General features: G+C 48.8%; 3 protein-coding genes across 4 annotated transcripts in view; 2 read left to right on the top strand and 1 right to left on the bottom strand.

The window, feature by feature from the left end:
* The first annotated feature begins 371 nt into the window (after positions 1–371).
* LOC137879180 (L-threonine 3-dehydrogenase, mitochondrial-like) lies at positions 372–3,515 on the top strand. Its single transcript, XM_068719812.1, has 10 exons — positions 372–450; positions 1,444–1,625; positions 1,721–1,763; positions 1,948–2,018; positions 2,113–2,262; positions 2,357–2,529; positions 2,633–2,723; positions 2,870–2,962; positions 3,094–3,270; positions 3,365–3,515. The coding sequence occupies exons 2-10, from the start codon at positions 1,451–1,453 to the stop codon at positions 3,502–3,504; spliced, it is 1,113 nt and encodes a 370-aa protein (XP_068575913.1). The 5' UTR covers positions 372–450; positions 1,444–1,450; the 3' UTR covers positions 3,505–3,515.
* The window catches only part of gckr (glucokinase (hexokinase 4) regulator), a 30,383-nt gene continuing 10,134 nt past the window's right edge, over positions 1,229–21,477 (bottom strand). For both annotated transcript variants that reach the window (XM_068719802.1, XM_068719800.1), the window contains 3 exons: positions 5,260–5,443; positions 4,872–5,095; positions 1,229–4,791 (listed from right to left, as the gene is read on the bottom strand). In XM_068719802.1, coding sequence (XP_068575903.1) covers positions 4,690–4,791; positions 4,872–5,095; positions 5,260–5,443 — 510 coding nt within the window. In that variant the 3' untranslated portion in view covers positions 1,229–4,689. The remainder of the gene's footprint in view (positions 4,792–4,871; positions 5,096–5,259; positions 5,444–21,477) is intronic.
* On the top strand, positions 6,982–20,243 carry rp1l1a (rp1 like 1a). Its single transcript, XM_068719799.1, has 10 exons — positions 6,982–7,040; positions 10,100–10,337; positions 10,573–10,965; positions 11,067–11,331; positions 11,439–13,737; positions 13,786–15,862; positions 15,899–16,024; positions 16,129–17,007; positions 17,092–18,108; positions 19,184–20,243. Exons 2-10 carry the CDS (start codon positions 10,119–10,121, stop codon positions 19,601–19,603), a joined length of 7,695 nt encoding a protein of 2,564 aa, XP_068575900.1. The 5' UTR covers positions 6,982–7,040; positions 10,100–10,118; the 3' UTR covers positions 19,604–20,243.

The following is a 21,477-nucleotide window of genomic DNA, read 5'->3' on the forward strand; positions in this document are numbered from 1 at the left end:
CAGTAACAGCTATTTTGGATAGTAGGGATTATAGTGGATAGAAACCCACGTCCACTGCAATGCATAGAAATAATATAGCCTTGTAATAAACTACTTGTATATATTATTTTGATTTGTTTTGCACAATTGCATTATTATATTTAGTGCACATGTTCTGTTTCATAAATGAGATGCAAGCAACAATAACAACCGGAGCACAGGGAGTTAGCTTGTTTACCATTTCCTTCAGGTGAAAGGGTAAAGTTTTCTTTTGAAAATACAGACTTTATTGTGAATGTTATAACCGGAAGTTTGTGTCTATTCAGAGCCGAGCCTCTCGAGCTGTGAGCCAATCGCAGTGCAACGAACCTCCCTTCATAGCCACGCGACTATTTTCATGTCCCAACACAAAACACTGGCTGGGTGAAGGAGTCCCGACTCGTCTTTTCATTGTTCCCGAGTCACATTAAAGTAAGAAATTAACGTGATATCACTATACGTTTTTATTTGTGCCGCTCTGCAACCGTTGCACGTAAAGCATAAGAGCTTCAGCTAAAGTTCACGTCAGACGGTTAACTTAGATGATAGCTAGGCTAACGTTACCCGTTATCTAACGGCCAATGCGTGTCTAACGTCAGTTGCGTACGTTGGTGTTTCAACACAGGTGCAGTTTGCGGCGAGGTCACGTCGAAGTCGTAAAGAAAACACGTCTAACTCTTAAAACAGGACGTAAATAAACGCGTGGGTAACGTTGCAGTTTTAAATTCGGCATAAACAGTCTAAATATATGTGTATCAGTACTACATGACGTTACACAGTTGAAAGACCATAATAACTATTGCAGTAACACCATACACTAACTTAATATCAATTGCAGGGCTACTAATATGCTGGATTGCATTATTATATTATTATTTAAGTGTACGGGTTAAGGTTGTTGTTTGGGCTTTGGCCACATTAATCTGACTTGCCTTCCCCCCCCCCATATGATCAAGGGTGGTCTGGAATACATATGAAGTAGTCTATATTTAGACCGAGTCAGCAGCAGGCTGGGAGAAGCTAATCTTAGATAGGTGCTGGGATTAGACAAGACTCCATTCACATGTAGTGGATTTCCTCTGGTCCTACTTAACAAATATACACAACATGTGCCTTTAAAACTTCTGCATTTAGACTAATTGGTAAGACTACTTAAAACACCAAGATGAAGCAACAAGAAAATAAAGAACCAGTCAGAGAGAGCGGAACAAAACGGACATGATCACACATAATGTGCAGATTTAATGACAAAGTCTGAGTACATATTATGACAACGTGGACTTAGAAAAGCACACACTGTTCTGTGCATCAGGGTATTGACACGCTCATGCCCTTGACAGCACAAGCGCGTTAAGTAGTAGTGATGTGACTTTACTGTTGTGCACCATGGTAGCAGATGTACCATAAATGTCTTGTTTGCCGAAGGTGCACGATGCCGGTGATGCAGTTGCTGAGGGGCGCAGTGAAGCATGCTGGGAGCGGCCCCCGGTGCAGCGTCCAGAGGTTGATCTCGGCAGCGCGCGGCGTCAGCTCATCCTCGCGACACTTTGGGAGAACTCATCCCCCGTCCTGCGCTGATGACGATCACCCAAAAGTCCTCATCACTGGTCGGTCGTTCTCTGTGTCGCTACATCTGTTTGTTTTTAGGAAGTTTCCTTCTTTAATATCAAAACACAGTCTACTTTTTTTTTTATCGTTATAGGAGGGCTTGGTCAGCTCGGGGTGGGGCTCGCCAAGTTGCTGAGGTAAGGAGTGTGCAGATAAGCTCCCGTTTCAAAATGTTCGTTGTTGTCGAAAGTTGGTATTGTTGTTTTGTATTTGCGCTCAGCTGCAAATTGTTCCGGGCGGAGGAAGAAATCCAAGTGCCAGCAGTCTCCTCTTCAGTTGCCCTTTTGTCACCTGTGACCTATGCTGATGTTTCACCCTCAGGAGACGCTTTGGAAAGAACAACGTGATCCTGTCTGACATCAGGAAACCCCCCAACCACGTCTACCACAATGGTGTGTATTCCAGTACAACCTACTCTGGAATTCTGCCACCTAAAAAAAAAATGAACTCGGGATAAAAGTGTTTGTGCACGCGTGTCCCCCGCAGGTCCGTTCATCTTCTCAGATATCCTGGACTACAAGAACCTCAGGGAGATCGTGGTGAACAACAACATCAGCTGGCTGGTTCACTACTCGGCCGTGCTGTCCGCTGTGGGGGAGAACAACGTCTCGCTGGCCAAAGAGGTCAACATCACAGGTACGTGAGCAAACTCTCCGAAACTACCGAAGATAAGCAGCGTTTAGAGCCGCCCTATCGCAGACACTTATGCGCAGCCTCTCTCTCTTCGTAGGTCTCCATAACATATTAGACATAGCAACCGAACATGGTCTGCGTCTGTTTGTCCCCAGCACGATCGGTGCCTTCGGTCCGTCCTCGCCCCGGGACCCCGCGCCCGAGCTGTGTGTGCAGAGGCCGCGCACCATCTACGGCGTGTCCAAGGTCCACGCAGAGCTGATGGGCGAGGTGAGACGCGACGGGCCGGACACCCGCTTCCCAAACACCCTCCTGCATTTTACCACAGAGTGTTTTGTTTTTTCTTAAAGCTTTGCGTACGCCTCTTTGTCAGTACTACCACCACAGGTATGGGCTGGATTTCCGCTGTCTGAGGTATCCGGGCATCATCTCAGCCGACTCCCAGCCTGGAGGAGGAACCACAGGTGAGCAGGTCGAAAGGGGAGGGGTGGAGGGAGGGGGGGGGAGCGAGCCGTTGTAGTTGGCAGTAGTTTGTACGGATTAAACAGAAGAGATATACCGCGCTCTGGTGTTGTTGTCGTCTTAATCTTGATCTGTTTTTTTCATCCAGACTACGCGGTCCAGATCTTCCACGCAGCTGTGAAGACGGGTTGCTTTGAGTGCAACCTGCGCAGTGACACACGGCTTCCTATGATGTACATTGGTAATGCCGGACTTGTTTTTAAATATTTATACCGTGATCCACCTCTCTGTCCTTCATCTCTTGTCTTTCCGCTCATCCTCACCTTTTACTCCCCCCTCCCTTCCATCCGTCTTCCCCTCCTTCCCGTCCAGACGACTGCCTCAGGGCGACTCTGGAGTTCCTGGAGGCTCCCGCCGAGTCACTGCTCAGCCGCACCTACAACATCAACGCCACGAGCTTCACGCCGCAGGACCTCGTCCTGGAGCTACAGAGAGCCCTGCCCGACCTCAAGGTCTCCTACAACGTGGACCCGGTCCTGCAGGCCATAGGTGACACCGCCGGGTCTAAAGATTTCTCCACTTTACCGCATCGACTGCTACCAGAGCTTAACAAATCTCTCCCCTTGTCTCCGTGTCTTTTCAGCGGACGGCTGGCCGATGGCGTTGGAGGACGGCGCGGCGCGGCGGGACTGGGGCTGGAAGCACAAGTACGACCTCTCAGAGTTGGTGCGGACCATGATGACTCACCTCGCAGCGGGGAACCAGCTCACACAAGCCTACTGAACCTCGCGTAGCTTTTATTTATGTTCTTGCAACGTCATTTAAAAAAAGAAAAGCTTTATTTAAGAGGACGTCTAGCCCTCACTATTACACTTGAAAAGGTTATAAAACCATTCCAGACCTCCTCGTCCATCCGTCCAGCTTTTATATGAAACCAACCTGATGCATGCTGGGTATGATCACCAAGTTACTGAACTGTTAAAGAGAGTCGAGTCCTCTCTCTGTGAATGTATTTATGCATCTGTGAGCATACAGATGACTTTGCTTGCCTTAAAAGCCACCATCTTGAAAACCAGCTGGCTTTGAGGACGAGCTTCATCACCAGCCGGTCCTTAATACGTACTGTAAGCATAAACGCTGAAAGACTTTACCTCGGGGCGCCGGCGCTATAGAAACTGGCGACCCCAGCTAGCGGTACTGTAGGGATAGTTTAAAGGTGCTCGGACCGTAGTTGCCTGGCATGAAGATAAGAGTTTGAGAATGGCTTTCTGACAGCCACTTCACTTTTGAACTGTCGTAGGTGCTTTTAATATTTCTGTTGTTTGATTTCCGTTCTAATGATTTTGTCCTCTGGGTTGAATATTTCTGAATGTTGAGTCAACGGATGCGTTGGCGGTTCCTTGGAGATCTTCAGTTTCGCAGCTGTACTTTAAGGTCTGTAAATTTGTTATTTATGATGCTATTCTTTGCAGCCTTTTCTGTCAAAACAAAATGACTTATTTTTAAATAAATACTTGAATGAAACCAGCAACCAATCACAAGTCTGTTCTCGTTGTAGTTGACAATCAACCTGACAATGAATGTTTTTTTAAATGTCCAGCACAGCAGCCCACAAACGGGTGATTAGATGTGGTTCCCTAATGGACGATGAAGTACATCCGAAATTGCAAGAAGCGCCACCACAACACGAGGACTCGCAACCAAAAGAGCTGAGAATGATGAGATTAAACGACTTAAGATTTGTGTTTTTCCTCCAACTGGCTTTACTCGCTGAGGTCCGCTGCTCACACCGCATCTCCAGACCTCCTCTGCGTCGTGAGGACCTGTGTGGGGAACAGCGGGGTTGTGGAGCCTTCGTGTGGCCGGTGGTGCAACGCTGCTAGTCAGGGCGTGAAAGATATTCCAATAAAGCTTTCAATTGTTTGGTTCTTTTTGTGGGTCGTACCTCTTTGTCCCGGCTGTTCACCCTCAGGAACACTGACCTCCCACAGGGTGACCCTTGACTTCCTCCTTTTGTCGCAACATCGACTTGAGCTGATCTTGATGCTCCCACTCACGTAGATCTGTGCCCTGCAGAGCACGTTTACATCAGATACATCACAATGTGTTAAATGTAGCTGTGTAGTCAGTCGTCACAAAGGCTTCGTTACCTGCGCTAGGGGACACGGTGCGGGCGGCAGCTCCACCTCCAGGTGGAGCTGAGCGACGGATGTGTTGGCGGCTCCGCCCACCACCGCCTGGAAGAGCCTCCGCCGGGCGACGCAGGCGCCTGCGAGGAACCGGGTGAGCTCGTGCCGGTGGACGGGGGTGAGGTTTGGCAAACACTGGGACAGCGCGTCTCTCAGCAGGGACGATAGTCTGGGTACGTCGGGACCTGAAGGGGTAGAAGCCCAGAAGAGGTTTTATTAAAAACCAAACCCCAACAAAATAAGACACAACATTGTGCTTTGCGGCTTTGAATGATGTTTTAATGAATTCACTCGAACTTGGCCCTTGATCGTGACCTCCAGGTGAGGCACACCGCCGTTTGCCCTTTACCGTCCAGCCGTGGGAAGATGCCTTTGGCGACCGCCGCCACCCGGATCACGGCGGGCCATGGGAAGCCACGGGCCGCGGCGAACATGGCGGCGTCGTAAACGAACTCCTGGTGGAAGCACCGGCGCTCGTCGCAGAACTCGGGCCACGAGAAGTGGCGGCTGAGCCTCGGCACGCCGGCCTCTCTCTGTCACCGACACAAGAACACAGAATATGGACACTTCAGTTTCCTTGAATGGGATCCATCTCATACAACTTATACAGTTATGTTATGTACAGAAATATATAATATATATTACATACATATACAGTTGTGTAGTTCAGACAAACATCAGATTACATGAGGCCATATTATTGTGGTTTAATGGTTTAACGCTAGATAGCTTAGATGGAGCTCTCGAATGAAAAATAGTCCCGGTGTTTATTCAACGTCCGTCTACCTGCTGCCTCGCTATCTGCGCTATTTCCCTCTCTGTAAGGGAATCCATCCTCGGTACGCGACGAAAGTGCGCCCTGTTGCCATTGGAGACGGCGGGCGCGTGGGTGGAGCGTGCAATTACGTGATTACGTCACACTCACGTACTGCGTGAGGCAGCTGATGGAATGTTCGGATACTTTGCTGCAAGACGCTTAATTTTCAGGTTTCTGTCATATTACTGTTATTATTAAGTATCATATCAAATTTAAGTAACTCGTTACCCATAAAACACTATAATATAAACACATAGCTGTTTGGTAAAAGAGTTTAGGTGACACCTGTTTTGGAGTTTTAATGGCGACTGGTTCGGTTGACAGTTGACAAAAGGCTGCTAAAAGCTAAAAGGAGCGGTTGGTTTACCCTCAAACACACCGCCGCTCTTTAGTTAGTGTTCTCCAGTGAACACTGGAGACAGTAACTGTTCTTGAACGCAACACGGTTTATCAGTCCGCCGCTACAGATGGCTCGAGCTAATCCTCTTTCACGTGACCTCCTCCTGTTCTTCTTCTCCTCCTCCTTCTCTGGCTTTTCAAGAAATAAATCGGAGGACAGTTGGTTTTCTAATGTAAAGACAACGGATTGAGATGACGTCAAGATAGCCGTTTCAACAACACACCACTTCCGGTCGCGTTTCTCAAAATAAATCAGCTGAAGAAGCCTCTGCATTTTGGTTTGTCTTTCTTTTTTTTTTACAAATGATTGCGTATTAATTACATTAGAAAGTTACATTTGTAATCAAACAAAAATAACGTGTGTTCGTTTGTTTATTAAGGAAATTCATTTCTGTGTGGGTTCATAATCTCTACTAAATTTCAGGACATTTTCATTTCTGCTTTTATAATAATGGTTTTCTACAAGATAAATGTCTCCCAAAAGGATTATAATAAAGTCTGTGTAGCCTTCCGACTCCCTCCTCTAATGAATACTTGAAAGTATCACGACAGACCCAGTTATCTATGCCTAAAGGGGTTTGTTGCATAAAACAGGTATTTGGAACCTAGAAAACATATTTATTAATTTTGTTTGTCGCATATAAAATGTCCGTTAAAAACAAACGCATTTATTTGGAAAGTCCAAATCAGTGTACTTCCGGTCTGTAAGCCGCTGACTTGACACATGCCTCAACGTGCGCCTCATATCGACGATCTGCGGGGAGAACTGAAACGCGCTGCTGCCGCTCTGGCTGTATCCCGTGCTGCTCGCGACTCCACCTGACTTTTAAACATCTTACATGTGAATGTTTTCCTCTGGATGTGTCATCGGCGCGTTGATCTCCCATCATTCCTATCGGTATGTGTCCATAAAGGTAAGAATGAGCTCTTTTTATTTTCCCCTCAAACTCCTTTTTAAACCTTTAAACTCTTTGAAATTGGATACAGATCTGCTGTTGAGAGTGCATTCGTGTAGCTATGTAGCCTTTATACACACATCAAATCTGTTTGTTTGTGTGCGATCCAGTTGTGAGAATGAGGTGAGTCACACACACCTGCTTATTGGATGAGAGAGGGATTGAGGAGGTGCAGAGAGGAGTGAGTGGACCTCCTAAAGTAGGCCACACATCATCATCATCATCATCATCATCATCTCCCTCTTGTTTTCTTCCTCCTTTGTCCTGCTAATGGAACCAATAACACGACTCAGAGGGCTTTAGTTTGCATCGTCTTCCTTGATTTACCCACAAGGAATCCTCATTAGCACCATCAGTCTTCCTGTACCTACTCATCCCCGACTTCCTGTCTACCCACAATTCTCAGAGGCCCACCTACTCTGTCTCTCATCAGAGCTGTGAAGCAGATACAGGTCCATCAACTGTAGTTGAGAGTTCAACGAGTCACAACTGTGCAAGCTTTATATCGTGTAAACGGGGCGGGGAGTGTATTGTAGATTGTTTTTTGGGAATCTTTCTCTTTCGTTGCCGTTTTTTAAAAACTTGATTTTAAAAACACGGTGTCCCCGAGCAACGGCGGGAGACTTTGCTCTGATTGAATTTGAAGCTTTAAGGACTTCCGTGACAATGATCCTGTTATATAGTCCGACAGTTAGTTGCTTTTAAGGGAAAAGGTGGGGGTTTTTTCAGGTTTTCCCCGAGTTTTATTTTGAAGGCCCAGATTTACTTACAGAGACAAAACCAGAGGTCATTATTGCAGACACAGTTCAAGTCATGTCCTTTAAATTAACAATGGATCAAGTGACTAGTGTGTGAAAGAGGGTCCCAGAGTTGAACCCAAAGAGAAGCATCAGAGTTTTAGCATCTTTCAGCTCATTGTTTTGGTTTTTACGGGCCACAACTTTGTCAGACAGATTGTCTGTTGATTACAATCCTCTCCGCCTACAGCCATGTGTGTGTGTGTGTGTGTGTGTGTGTGTGTGTGTGTGTGTGTGTGTGTGTGTGTGTGTGTGTGTGTGTGTGTATGAGGAAGACGTATAAAGAGGGACAGAGGAGAAGATAAAGAAGGAGTGATATTTGCTGACAGCAGTATCTCTGATTGCACGTTTACTCACATACAGACTGTACAAACACAGATATGTCATATTTGTCTACGGCAACATTTTCCGCCCTCTCGTCTCACTCGCTGATGAATTTGAATAACAAATCAGCAAATTAGCATGTGCCTCCTCTCCAGGTCAGGCATAAGAACGTCACTTTGTCTTGGCCTCACCATAGCAACCCCCCCCCCCCCACACACACACACACACACACACACACACACACACACACACTCTTAAGCAGGCTTTTCGTTCTATCCTTAGCCTCTCCTCATTTCTCCTCCCTCCCCTCCTCCGTGCACCTGATTAGACGGCCATTTTGCCCCGAGAGCCGTGGAGACTGACTCAAGCGTCACAGATAGCCGACACACACACAGACACACACAGACACACACACACATTCAAACAGTTAGTTTGGACTCGACCGGTCAGACCCGGCACGGACAGATTCCCCTCCAGCTTGTTCTCATCTCTTCGGACCATGTTTCCTGAATACGTGAGTGGTGCACCTAATAGATAAGTGTTAAGTGCATGAGTTGTCAAATCAGTGGGAGGAGTTGTTAAGTTTTTACGTAGCGATTTAAATGTCTTAAATTGGGGAGTAGTGGTAAAAAAAGTTGACTTTAAAGTTACAAAGATGGGTCTGTAGTTGACATAGTGATAATGGCTTAGTGGTAAAATAATATATACTAAATATATATCACCAAAATGTGGCAAAAATGGGTTGATATATGGTAGTAAAAGCAGTTCTTTGTTACTTGTCTCTATTGTGCTGAAAGGACGAGTGTCTTGTTAAAATGTCTTATCAATGTGCTGTCAAGGGTGTTTTGTGTCGTCCACTTTAACACGTGTCAACAAGAAGTAAACTGGGCAACTAACACTGCAGTTTAATGAGACTATCTGTTGAGACTTCTATATGTATGTAGATATAATTCAAACCTGTGCAGAGTACAGGCCTTTACGTTCAGGACAGCAGCCTCAGACTCGTGGGGTTTTCTGCATGAAGCTGTTATTAGACACAGAGCTGAGGAGGGATTAAGAAGCACAGCGTCACGTTGACCTGGCCTGCAGTCCAGCCTCATGGGACTTTAAAGCCTTGCTAAGCCGGCTGATAATGGTCCCTTTTTTTTTTTTCTTCATAGATGATTGAAAGTCATCTTACAGTCATGATTAACATCATTATCGCTCTATTGAGTAAAGGAAGCGCGCTGTCACTCTGAGTCTCATAAAACGCACCTACTGGACATTACGCAAGCTGCTGAGAGGCGGGACACAACGCTTTTACGTCCGTTCCAAATAGGATTTCCAGACGTGTCCTAGGCCGCTCCACTAAATATAGCAGGCTGAGGGACGCTCCGTCTTTAACATGTACTGTATATAGATGAGCAGGTTGCTGCATTTGACATTACGTCATGCGACTATACTTCTAATTGATGCCAATCCATCTGTCTTTTGTCCCAAATGCATTAGAGAGAATGAGAATTTGGGGGAATCTTAAAGGAATCTGGCAGTTTTTCGGCACTTCGGTTGTTAAATGGGGGAAATACTGCAGGAAAACAACGCTTATAGGTTTACCTGGCAGCTTACTCGTTTGATTTGGACGACTTTGTATAAAATACTTCCTCTGCTGTCGCCAAATGACATATGTAACACCCTGACGTACCAGGTAGTCCTGTTAGTGGATCTCCTGCCCTGAATCCTTAGTCAAACTCCCTGATTAGCTCCAATCTTGTGAGTGCGATTAGAAAGTGTGGGAACAGCGAAACAAAAGTCACTGCGACACTTCAACTGGAAATGAATCTATTGAGAACTTTTGTCGTAATGAGTTCGTTAGATGCCTCGAACCACTTCTCTGCATTCTGTGTGTGTGTCCCTCAGGTGTGCGTGAGATCGCAGCATGCATTCGGTCCACGCAGAGATGTGGGACCCCCAGCCCCCGTCTAAACATGCCTCGCCCCTCCCCCCGCGGCCCCCCGCCCATGTGACCACAGCCAGCCCGGCCAAGCGGATCACCTTCTACAAAAGCGGCGACAGCCAGTTCGGGGGCGTCAGGATGGCCATCCACAAGCGCAGCTTCAAGTGCTTCGACGCCCTGCTGGACGACCTTTCCCAAAAGGTAAGTGGGACAAGAGAAACTTCCCTTTACTTCCTTAAAGGTCCCATGCTGTAGAAAGTGATTTTTCCATCAGCCCGGCCTTTTTTCGGGCGGGGGGCTTAAAGAGACAGGCATGTTTCAGACAGACAGTATGAGAAAAACAATAAAGCATTTGAAAATATAAAAAAATGTGATGTTGAGACACACAAACCGATAGATACAGACATGTACCGGAAATGTGTGTGTCCACGTACAGGTGCCCCTGCCATTTGGCGTGCGGACCGTGACCACTCCCCGCGGCACCCACGCCATCAAACACCTGGAGCAGCTCCAGGACGGCGGCTGCTACCTCTGCTCTGACCGGCGCCAGGCTAAGCCGGTCAACATGGAGCTGGCCGGCAAGCGTCCGAGCATCTGGTACCATCACAGCCGGAGGGCCCAGCGGCTCGAGACCTCGTCGGCGACGCCGCCCGGCCATTCCTCTCACAGGCAGCGGCGGATCCTGCTGGTGAAGAACAGCGAGCCAGGCATGAGGAGGAGCGTGGTGCTCAGCAGGAGGTCCACCAGGAGCCTGAGGGCCTTTCTGGATGAGGTGTCCGAGGTGATGCAGTTTCATGTCCGCAAGCTCTACACTGCTGAGGGACGCAAGGTACGAATTGTTTTTTAACGTATGGTCATGATTTAGAGGGTTTTGTTTTGCAGATTACACCAATTTTAGTGGAAACTGACACCGTGTGAATTTGTTTCCAGATTGACAGCGTGCAAAGCCTCATGACTTGCCCTGGTGTGTTGGTGTGTGTCGGCCGGGAAGCCTTCAGCCCAGTGTTGGTGAACTTTATCAGGAAGAGCTCAGAGGAAAAACTGCCCGGTCTGGGCAGCAGGTCTCCCGGTCTCGGCCCCAGGACTCCTGGTAATGGGGCCCGATCTCCTGCTGCTCAAGGAGCGAGATCGCCACCTCATGGAGCTCAGTCCAGAGCCAGCGATAACAGTGAAGGGCCTGAAAGCAAGAAGAATGGTAAGTTTGTTTGGGTAAATACCCAAAACACAAACTTAAATTTCAATAAGAGATGTAAAGTAGGTAAAAGAGTGCATTTATATTCCCTTTTCTCTCTCTTCATTCAGTAAACTTTGGTCTGGAAACCAAAAAAAGCATCATCCACCCTCGTTCGGATTCCTCAAACCGCTCGACCCGTTTCTCCTTGTCTTCAGACAAGTCGTATGGCAATGGTGTCGGCGCATACTCCCACGCCAGACCGGCTATTACGAACGACGACATTGAAAAGCGGGTCCTGGTCAATAAAGACGGCAGCCTCTCAGTAGAGATGAGGGTGCGTTTTCGCCTGCACAACGACGAGACCCTCCGGTGGTCTACGCAACTTAAAAAATCCCCGTCTCTGACTAATGAATGCTGCCCCCTGAGGCAGGCCCAGTCCCATTACCTGCAGCAGGGCCAATCAGAGAGCTGCTCTGACCCTGATTCCGCATCCTTCGACCCTGAAGGTGTGGACTATTCCAACCAACCTCAACAACGCGTGTTGGAGGGGAACAGCTGTCCCTGCTGCCATCAGAGGCCGGAACAGCAGTACGACTTGTGGGAAAACCCAGCACACAGCCACAGAAAGCCTCCTGTCCCTCCCCCACATGCAACCTGCCGCACCCACACTGTGGTTCGACACACACACTCTTCTAGCTCTTCCTCATCGTGTAATTCCAGGAGGGTGGTGCGTTGTCGAGCCCGGGTCTCCAACCGCGGAGGAGGTTCGGAGCAGAGCCAACTGGTGCAGGAGGAGATGTTTGTGACGGAGCAGGTTGAGCGCAGAGTGGAGGTGGAGCAGGATGAAGAATCCCACGTCGAGGTGTGCAGGGTGAGCCGATGCTGCAGCCGAAGTGAAGTAGTTAGCAGGAAGTCAGTAGAGGATGAGCTAATGATGGAGGAAGAGGTGGAGCGTGAGCCGTCTGTTATCAGTAGCTCCTCACATGTCCTTCAATCGCTGAAAGAGGATCAGGATGATGACCTGCCACCCAGCGCCTCACAGTGCTGCCATAGCAACGAACCATCTCCCTCCCCAAACTCCCAGACTCGCCTGGATGACAAACCAACAAGCAACGTCTCGGCCGGTTCTGTCCGCGCTACAGAACACAAGAAGGGCGAGGAGGAGACAGGAAGCAGAGCCGTGTCCGCGGCCTCTTCCAGTCACTGCGGAGCAGCCGAAGCGGAGGAGATGGATCGAGCTCCGAGCTCCAAGTCCGAAGCGAGCAAAGCCTCTTGCAGGTCCAGCAAGGCCACGATCGCAAACCCAGAGGAAGAGGGGGCTACAGATGATGAGGGTGAAGAAGTGAACAGGGTTGTCAGTGGCTTGTCTGGTCACACAGGACTTTCTCTGCAGTCAAGGCCATCCAGTGTATGTCCCGATTGTGGTGGGTGCAAAAGCGGGGTCAACTCTAAATCTAACAGTAGAGCATCACAAAAGTCCCATCATTCCAAACGAGCCTCTCCAAAGCCCTCAACACCTCTATCCAGCCAAGAGAATACAAATAATGGCAGCGATGATGATGGCTCCCAAGGTTCAGCTGTGTCAACGCAATCTAACAAGACCAACCTCACCAGCAATGGCCGCTGCTCTGCAACATCAAACGTCCCGACGAGCAGCGCACCTAGAGCCGTGTCCAGAACGTCCAGAACGTCCAATCCGGAGTTGGCAGGAAAAGAGGAAGTTAGGGCTCCTAGTGCCACCTCAGCCACAAGCCACAGGTCCAATAGATCACACAAGTCTGGCTGTAAAGGCAGTGGAGCAGCAGAAAAAGAGGAGGGGAGAAGCCCGAGTGCTGTGTCGGCTCAGTCCAACATGTCCGCCAAGTCCAGCAGGTCTCACAAGTCCAACTGCAGTGCAACAGCTGACATAAAGACAAGAGAGGAGGCAGAGGGAGAGAACACTGTGGAGAGAGCGCGGAGCTCCTTGTCAGCCAAATCTGGTGCTTCGGCAAAGACCAGTGCTTCAGTGACGATAAGAACTAAACTTGCCTCCCCAACTGACAATACAGCTGTGGAGGAGGATGACTCTAACAAAAGAAGTCCCAGTGCACTTTCTGTTGAGCCTGACACGGCGCAAAGACCTGATAGCGTCCTATCCGCTAAATCAGCTAAATCAAATGTGTCAGCAAAGTCCGGCACATCTCACAGGTCCACTTGCAGTCACTGTGCGAGAGTAGTATCTCCAGCTGATGAACCTGAAGCAACTGGACAGGAAGAAGGAATTGAGGCAGAAGGGCGAGCGGCGAGTGCCATGTCAGCCAAATCCAATCTTTCTGCCAAGTCCAATAAATCCCATAAGTCCACCAAAGCTCCGGAAAGGTCCCTTTCTCCCAGGTCTGAAACCGGAGAAGGAAGGGCAGCGAGTCAAGTTTCTGGCAGATCAGTGAAGTCTTCAACGTCATGCAAGTCTAACAATGAAATCGCGGCATCTCCAAGCTCCAGGGAAAATGAGATGGAAGAAGATGAATGGCAGAGATCTGAAAGTGTAAAATCTGCTAAATCAGCCTCCTCTGCAAAGTCTCGCCGCACAAATTCTCCAACTAAAGACGCGTCAAAAACAGAGGACAGAACCCCCAGCGTCATTTCGGGGAAATCGCACACCTCTGCGAAGTCCTCCAAGTCACAGATGTCGAACCGGACCACAGCATCTCCAAATCCAAATGAAGCCGATATTCCTTCTGCTGAGACGAATGGAGAAGCGGAGCAAAATGAAAGTGGCCGGGTGCCCAGTGTCATCTCTGTCAAGTCAAAATCATCAGTGAGGTCCCGTACTTCTCACAAGTCTAGCAAGAATCTAAAACCGGTGTTGTCAAATCCAAATGTCACCATTAAATCACCAGAGGGGGTTGATGAGGAAGGAAATGAGACGCAGAGAGCACAGAGCGCTGCATCAGTTAAATCTAACGCTTCGACTTCATCCCATAAGTCCAATCGCAACGGAACAGCCGCGATTGATGTTGAAACAGCAGATGAAAATGTTGTGGAAGACAATGCACCAAGAAGTAAAACTCAGGACCAAATGCTCTCACCCAGGAGTACATGTCCATCGCGGACCCGCTCACCCAAAGCTGCATCCCCGGTGCAACAGCTGTTGCCTGGCCCCAGTGTTGGAGAGACAAGAGGGCCCAGTGCCTTGTCGGTTCACTCCACAACCTCTGCAAAGTCTGGCAAATCCAAATGCAGCTGTGGAGCAGCTTCAGCAAAGGATGAAGAGGAGGAGAAGAAAAAGCAAGATAATGAGGAGCTGGAAAATGAGGAGGATTCTGATCCGCCTGCCAGCATCCTGTCGTCCTCGACCAAAAGGGCGAGGAGAGAATCAGGAGGCACCGAGCGACCGCTGACTCAAAACTCAGGGTCAGTCTCTCTCGGGTTGCCAGAAGACCAAGACACAGCTGACTCGGACAGTGGCAAGTCCAGTGTTTCTTTTCACACAAACACTGAGAGAAAGAGCAGAGTGAAGACAGCAACTCCTCATGTCCCCAAAAGCACAGAGCAGTCTTCTACGAAGGAAGAAAGGGAGGGAACGGGGTCCATCGTGTCTCAAAAGTCCAGCGGTAAAACCACTCACAATCGGCCAGCAGTTGATATCCCGACTATTGAAACACCGGGAGGGAGTCAGCACAAAGGTAGAGAGCAAACTACAGAAAGAGGAGCCAGTGCATTTTCAGCCAAAAGCAGCAGGTCCCACAAGTCGTCTTGTAACTGTGGTGTCAAAGCAGCAGCTCAAACCGAAGCAGGAAATTACCTAGAAACAGGAAGTGTGAAGTCTGTTTCATCGATGAGCAATGGTGACGGAGATAATGACGCTGAAAATCTGGCCATCAGTAGACCAGCTAGTAAGGCCGACAGGAAAGAGGATACTGCAGACAACAAGGCAGCGAGTGTCCACTCCGCTCAATCAGGGTCAACAATAAAAGCCTCAGAGAAGAGCAAAGGAAAGGATTCAGTCAAAGATCACAAGGCCAAATCCAGTGGCAGCGTCAAAACGTCCAGTTCTCAAAAGAAAGAAATCAAATCCTTGAGCCCCTGTCCCATCCACAGCCCCAGACCAGGCAGCAAAGTGGACACGCGTAGTGAGAGCACCCTGTCTCACTCTCTGTCTGCCGCCGACATTCTGAAGGAAACCATGGCTGCTGCACGGCCACACAGCCGACAATCGAAGGCCAGCGCAAAGTCCTCGACTAAAAGGTGTGAGAGGAGCAGGAACCAGACGGATCGGGAGGAGCTGGAGCTTTCGCCTGCCTGTCTGCCCAACGCTTCCCCCAATGAGGTTGTCAGCGACTGGCTGCGGAGCATTCCCGCAAACAGCAGCATGCTGGCGCTTGGTGATGAGCCGAACGAGGAGGTGGTGGAAGAGAATCTCGCAGAGGAGGAAGTAAAGGAGGAGGAGGGTCCCGGTGGAGCTGAGGAACAGGAGAAAGTGGAGGCCGAGGAGGGAGGAGAGAGAGAGGAGGGAGCCGGATGTGACGCAGCAGAGGAGGAGCAGAGTTCAGATCCAGCTCCAGGTGATCCAGCTCCAGGTGATCCAGCTCCAGGTGATCCAGTGGAGGCGTCTTCTCGCTCCAAAACCCTGTTGTTGAGCGGTGACTCTCTGCCCAGGAGCTTGCGTTCCTCAGCCGCAGTGATGAAAGTTCTCCTGAGGTCCTCTCTAGGTCGATGTCAGAGCATGCCAGAGGTAAGTTAATTCTAAATTTGTCCAATTATCGACTAATTGAGTTATATTTTTGCACTTTTCTACAACAGAAAACATTCATAACAATTCTCTGCCGTCTTCTGTAGGTGTCTCCAGTTTATGGGCGTAGACTGAGCACATCAGCCAGGGGTCTCTTGGACTGTTTGGCCCAGCTCCAGCTCATTGAGCCGACATTGAGCCCTGGCCTTGACCCACTGAAGGACCAGCACTATGAGGATATCATGGTCATCCTTCAGTCCCTCTGGCTCACTGAACCCAGGAACACTGCGACAGAGCAGGCCAAGGACGTTGGCACAGAGCAGGTGTCTCCGCCGAGGTCCTCATCCGGGTTGGGAATGAGCAGTGGCTCTGGGGGATCAGGGAAGGAGAATGGAAACCAACCTGGAGGTAAAACGACGCAAAGCGAAACAAAAGAGGCCTCTTTACACGAGGATGGGGGAGCGGAGAAGGTTGTCAAAGAGGAGACAGGCGTAGCAGAGGAACCGGCACAAAGTGACCCTCCAAGTCTAGACAGCCCAAAAGCCACCGAGAATCCCTCGTCGTGGGACAAGAGCTCTGCTAACGGCGGCTCCAAATCCCCCACCGATAACGAACGAGATGACTCCAGCTCGGCCACGCCCCCGACCGTCCTGCGAGCACCCTTGTCAAAAAGACAATCCCAAGACCCCGATCCGGTGTGGGTCCTGCACCTCCTGAAGAAGCTGGAGAAACAGTTCATGAAGCACTACATCAACGCCATGGCGGAGTTCAAAGTTCGCTGGGACCTGGACGACAGCCTCGTCTTGGACGCCATGATCGGCGAGCTGAAAGACGAGGTGAGCCGCCGCATCCAGAGCAGCGTCGAGTGCGAGGTGAGGAAGATTCAGAGTCGCGCCGGCAGAGGGGGGAGAATGCCCCGGCCGCCGCAAAAAGGGAACTTCTCCAGGGAGTCCACCATGACGGAGAAGAGGCGTCGGATATTGAAGGTAATTCCACCAAATCCTCTTTACAAATATCAAGATACTGCTGTTTGAAAAGGCGAAACGATAACTTTTTGATTTATTTTTCAGGTCATGAAGAACCAGTCATTGAAAACTGCCGAGTCCTTGAGCGACGGAGAGACGACGGGCGAGTGCAGCGACCAGCGGAGCGACGACGAGTACTGCCCCTGTGACGCTTGTGTTCGCAAGAAAATGGACGCCCGGCCACTCAGAGAGAACCCGCTGGCGGCCGATGCACCAGTGATGAAGGAGTTTGACCTCCTTAAGATACTGCAGCTGAAGAAAAGCCCCACGCCTGCTGCTGTGCCTGCAGAACCTGCGGCGGGGGGAGGTGATAGCGAGGTCACGGATGAGGAGGTGAGGAGTTTAGAGGTACTGCAGGAGGTAGAGGAGGAGGAGGAGGATGAAACTAAAGAGGATATCAAAGCTCATGTTTTAGAGGAGACGATCCTGGAGGAAGATGAGGAAATGGGGAAAGAAGAAGATGGGGTTGAGGCAGGAGAAGAGGAGGAGGTAGAAGCTGAAAAGGAGGAAAGCAGTGCAGGTGATGAGGAGCAGGAAGAAACAGGTGGTGAGGAAGCAGGGGAGGAGGAGGAAACATCCGAAAATGGTGAGGAAGAGGAGGAGGCAGAATGCAAGTGCCAGTCTGCTAGAAATGAAGAGGGAGAGGAGGAAACAGCAGAAGGAGAAGATGCTGAGGAAACTAGCGACAACACAGGTGAGGACGAGACAGGGGAGGAAGAGGGGGAGACAGGAACAGGGGAAGAGGAGGAGGAGAGTGACAAGGAGACGGTAAAAGAGGCAGCAGCAGGGGAAGGAGAGACAACTGAAAATGTCGAGGGTGGGGAGGAGGAGGAGGAGGAGGTGTCTGAATTTAAGGAGGAAGAAGAAGAAGAAACGACAGGCAGGGAAAGCGGAGACGAGGCGTCTGGAGAAACGGAGGATGATAACGCTGCAAAAAAAGAAGAATCCACGGTTGTGGAGGAGCTCGGGGAGGGAAACGTCAGCGCCTCGGCAGACGATGAAGATGACGGGGATGAAGAGCAGGGAGGGGAGGCATCAGAGGAGGAAAGAGCCTCACCAAAGGTAGGATGAATCAAATTACCATCTGGCTCAACTTTGACCGTATGTACTTGCCGTAGTTTAGCACAAACAAAGTTTATAAGCACCACATAAACTTAGTACATCGTTTAACATAATGTAGTTTTAAGCAGATATAAGGACAGGTTAAGCTTATCATATATGCCGTATAGATAGATAACGAATGATTGATAATACAACACAGTTGTGATCATATTCATATTTTATATTGATATAAAACATTTTATATTCTATTATCCAACCAGAAACCAATGAAAATTTTAATTAGAATCTATCTAGAAAGCTAAAGGCTTAATATAATTTAATGACATTTATTTATCTTCTTTTATGTGGCTGAAATATTTAGGATGCAACAATTATTTTGTGTTCTTTTAAGGTATTTTTAAAGTCGGTCGGATGACACAAGTGACCGTTCCCGAACACGAATGAACTGACGTTCTAGTTTTGAGCACCACCTATATTTGAACACCGCCGAGTGCCTGAACATGACCGCCGGGTTAAAGTCTATCGCACCCTTAAAGAGGAATCTGACCTACTGCAGCCCGACCGCTAATTCTAAGCCTGTGGGAAAAGATAATCTCGCTATCCGATTAGACGGACCGAACAAATCTGTTTCGTTAGGCAGCAACACAGCGCTTCTACTGATGGACGTCTGCTGTCGTTGCAATCTGTTTCCTAAAATCCTTCATTGACTGTGTTACTGATTGAGTGACACCAATTTGAATACCAACCATTGCTTTTGCTCATGGATGGATTACCAACCGGGCCCACAGGCCCGGAGACCACCAGAAAGAGACACACATGACTAAACAGAGACACTAAACAACCAAAAAACTCACAAAATGTGCTCAAAGAGCCACAAAAGACACAAATGACAACAAGAACATACAAAACAACTACAAAGAGACACAAGAGTCTATGGTTTTTTGCATGTCTGTGCCCAGGGGCCTGTTGTCTCATAATCCGTCCACGCTTCACTTTGTAACCAACATGTAGCTATAATTACAGAGCATCCCAGTTGTACCCAATTTAGTTTACTGTTATCTTGTTGGACCCTCAGGACCGGGGCGTGACGGCGACCGAGGGAGAGGAGGCCGACGCCGAAGACTCAGACACCGACGGCAAACGTCCGAGCGACACCAGCGCCGACAGTCCGGGACCCGAGGGGGCCAGAGCCACGGGAGAGGAAGATGCTGCCGAAGGGTTCCGGCCTGAGGAGGAAGGGGATGGAGAGGTGAAGAAAAGGGTGGATGGCGCTCTCCTCCATCAGTACACCAGGACCTCTATGGAGTCCCAGCCCGGCTCCCTGGAGGACGTCGACACAGACGCTCACCATCACCCTGTCATCTCCATAGAAGTGCCCAGAATGGCTGGCGGCGGATCGGCTGGCGGCGGCACGGGTCAGAGGAGGAGCCGCTCGCCGGGCAGGGTCAAGTGCCGCAAACCCAAAGAGACCGACAGCGAACTGGATGACTTTTGACTCGGACTCCCATAAACCCTCACTCTGTCAGCGACCACGCGGGTACAACTACGTAGGTTCACAAACTGCAACCACAAACTCGAACACTCAAAGCACTTTATCACTCCGGATCGGGCGTAGAATCTTGAAACTTGAAACCACCACCTTATCCTATCTAATTATATATTTGTACATTTTTTAAGTTAATGGTACGTACGAAGGGATATGTCTATTTCTGTATTGTATGCATATAAATAAGGTATATTTTTGACACCAATGGGTGTATTATGTGAACTCAGTGGACCACAGGTGTATTGATATATTGAATCATAGAGCCATTAATTTACCAAGTACCTCGGAGATATGTTAGATGTTAATTGCCTGTTTCTGTAGTGTTTGACAGAACCAGTGTATTGATACTATCAGTTCAATTCTTTTATTTTCTTGATCTTGTTTTATTCTCTGGGGTTTGTGAGGTCATCTCCCCGCTGTTACTTAACTACCCGCTTAAATCTGTTGTCTGTAAAGAAGCCCGGCGTTTTAAATCGGCTAAAGCTCTGTGACGTAACCCGATTACCTGCAAGGAATAGTTTGACATTTTTTTGGGAAGGCCGAGAGGATCGATACCACTCTAGGGTGTAGGTGCTAAGTATGAAGAAGGAGACGGTTAGCTTAGCTTAGCACAAAGACTGGAAGGGGGGGGGGGGGGGGGGGGTGCGGCTAGCCTGGTGCTTGATCTATATTTTAAAGTTACTTTTGGATCACTTTCCACTCCAAAATTGACAGAAAAAAAAAGATTTGATTCTAAATCTCAAACTGTATTTTAGTAGCTTTATTGTGCGATGTAAATTCAGCAACTATACCTCATTCATTTATGTCAGATTTTTATTCCCGGGTTTGCAGTTACAAAACGGAGCATCTCTGAGGCGAGCGTTCGGAATTTCAGGTTAAACTTAAAAGTAAGAGGTGTGCGTTTGCATGACCAGCGGTGCGGAACGGCAGCGTGACGCTGATGCCTTACTGTATCCATGGTTACATGGCGGAAGATCGATGGAAACAGAGGGGGAGATCTCGATGAAGTCTTTTGTTTCCCCTCTCTCTCTCTCTCTCTCTCTCTCTCTCTCTCTCTCTCTCTCTCTCTCTCTCTCTCTCTCTCTCTCTCTCTCTCTCTCTGTGTTAGTGGCTCTCCTGCAGAATCACAGAGGTTGTTAAATTGGCTGGAATGGATCAAATCTGCTCATTAAAAATGATGGAAGTCTATACTTTTAACCCGCTGAATGAGTTCAGCCTCCTGCATGTGGCACCAAGGGTGTGAGTGTGTGTGCCTATGCTGCTTATCAGTCTGTGACATCACAGAGTGAACATTGTGTACCTCTAGCAAATGAATGTAATCATGTCGATGTGAATAAATAAATGCACAGGAAAGGAAGATTCTCGTGTTCCTAACCCGGAGTGGCGGTGTGCGCGAAACACTCAGGATGATGTGCTCCCCTGATCCAGATCTTGATGTGCGCTTCACCTCCCTTCGCTTTCCCCCCCACTGCGCTTGGCTCCGCTCCAAAGGCTTCCAAAGCTGCTCAACTGCTCTCAAGATACACAGGCGTCTAATCCAGTACCTGTGAGTGTGTGAGTGTGTGTGTGTGTGTGTGTGTGTGTGTGTGTGTGTGTGTGTGCTGAGCCAGAGGGATTGAGGCTAATTTACATCACATGGATCGACATGGTAGAGCCTGTACCTGCAGAACACTGTTACAGCACACAGCACAACTGAATTTTAACATAATTCAGTTGTGCGGTTAGTATGCCAATCACTGAAAAAGTGCATCAGATTGAATTTTTATTCGGACATTTTCCTGATTTTATTGCACATACTATATTCTAACATCTTGTACCTACAT

This window comes from Cebidichthys violaceus, unplaced genomic scaffold (assembly GCF_023349555.1).
Source record: "Cebidichthys violaceus isolate CVI_PGR_0920_01 unplaced genomic scaffold, fCebVio1.0.p SCAF_24, whole genome shotgun sequence".
Lineage (NCBI taxonomy): Eukaryota > Metazoa > Chordata > Actinopteri > Perciformes > Stichaeidae > Cebidichthys > Cebidichthys violaceus.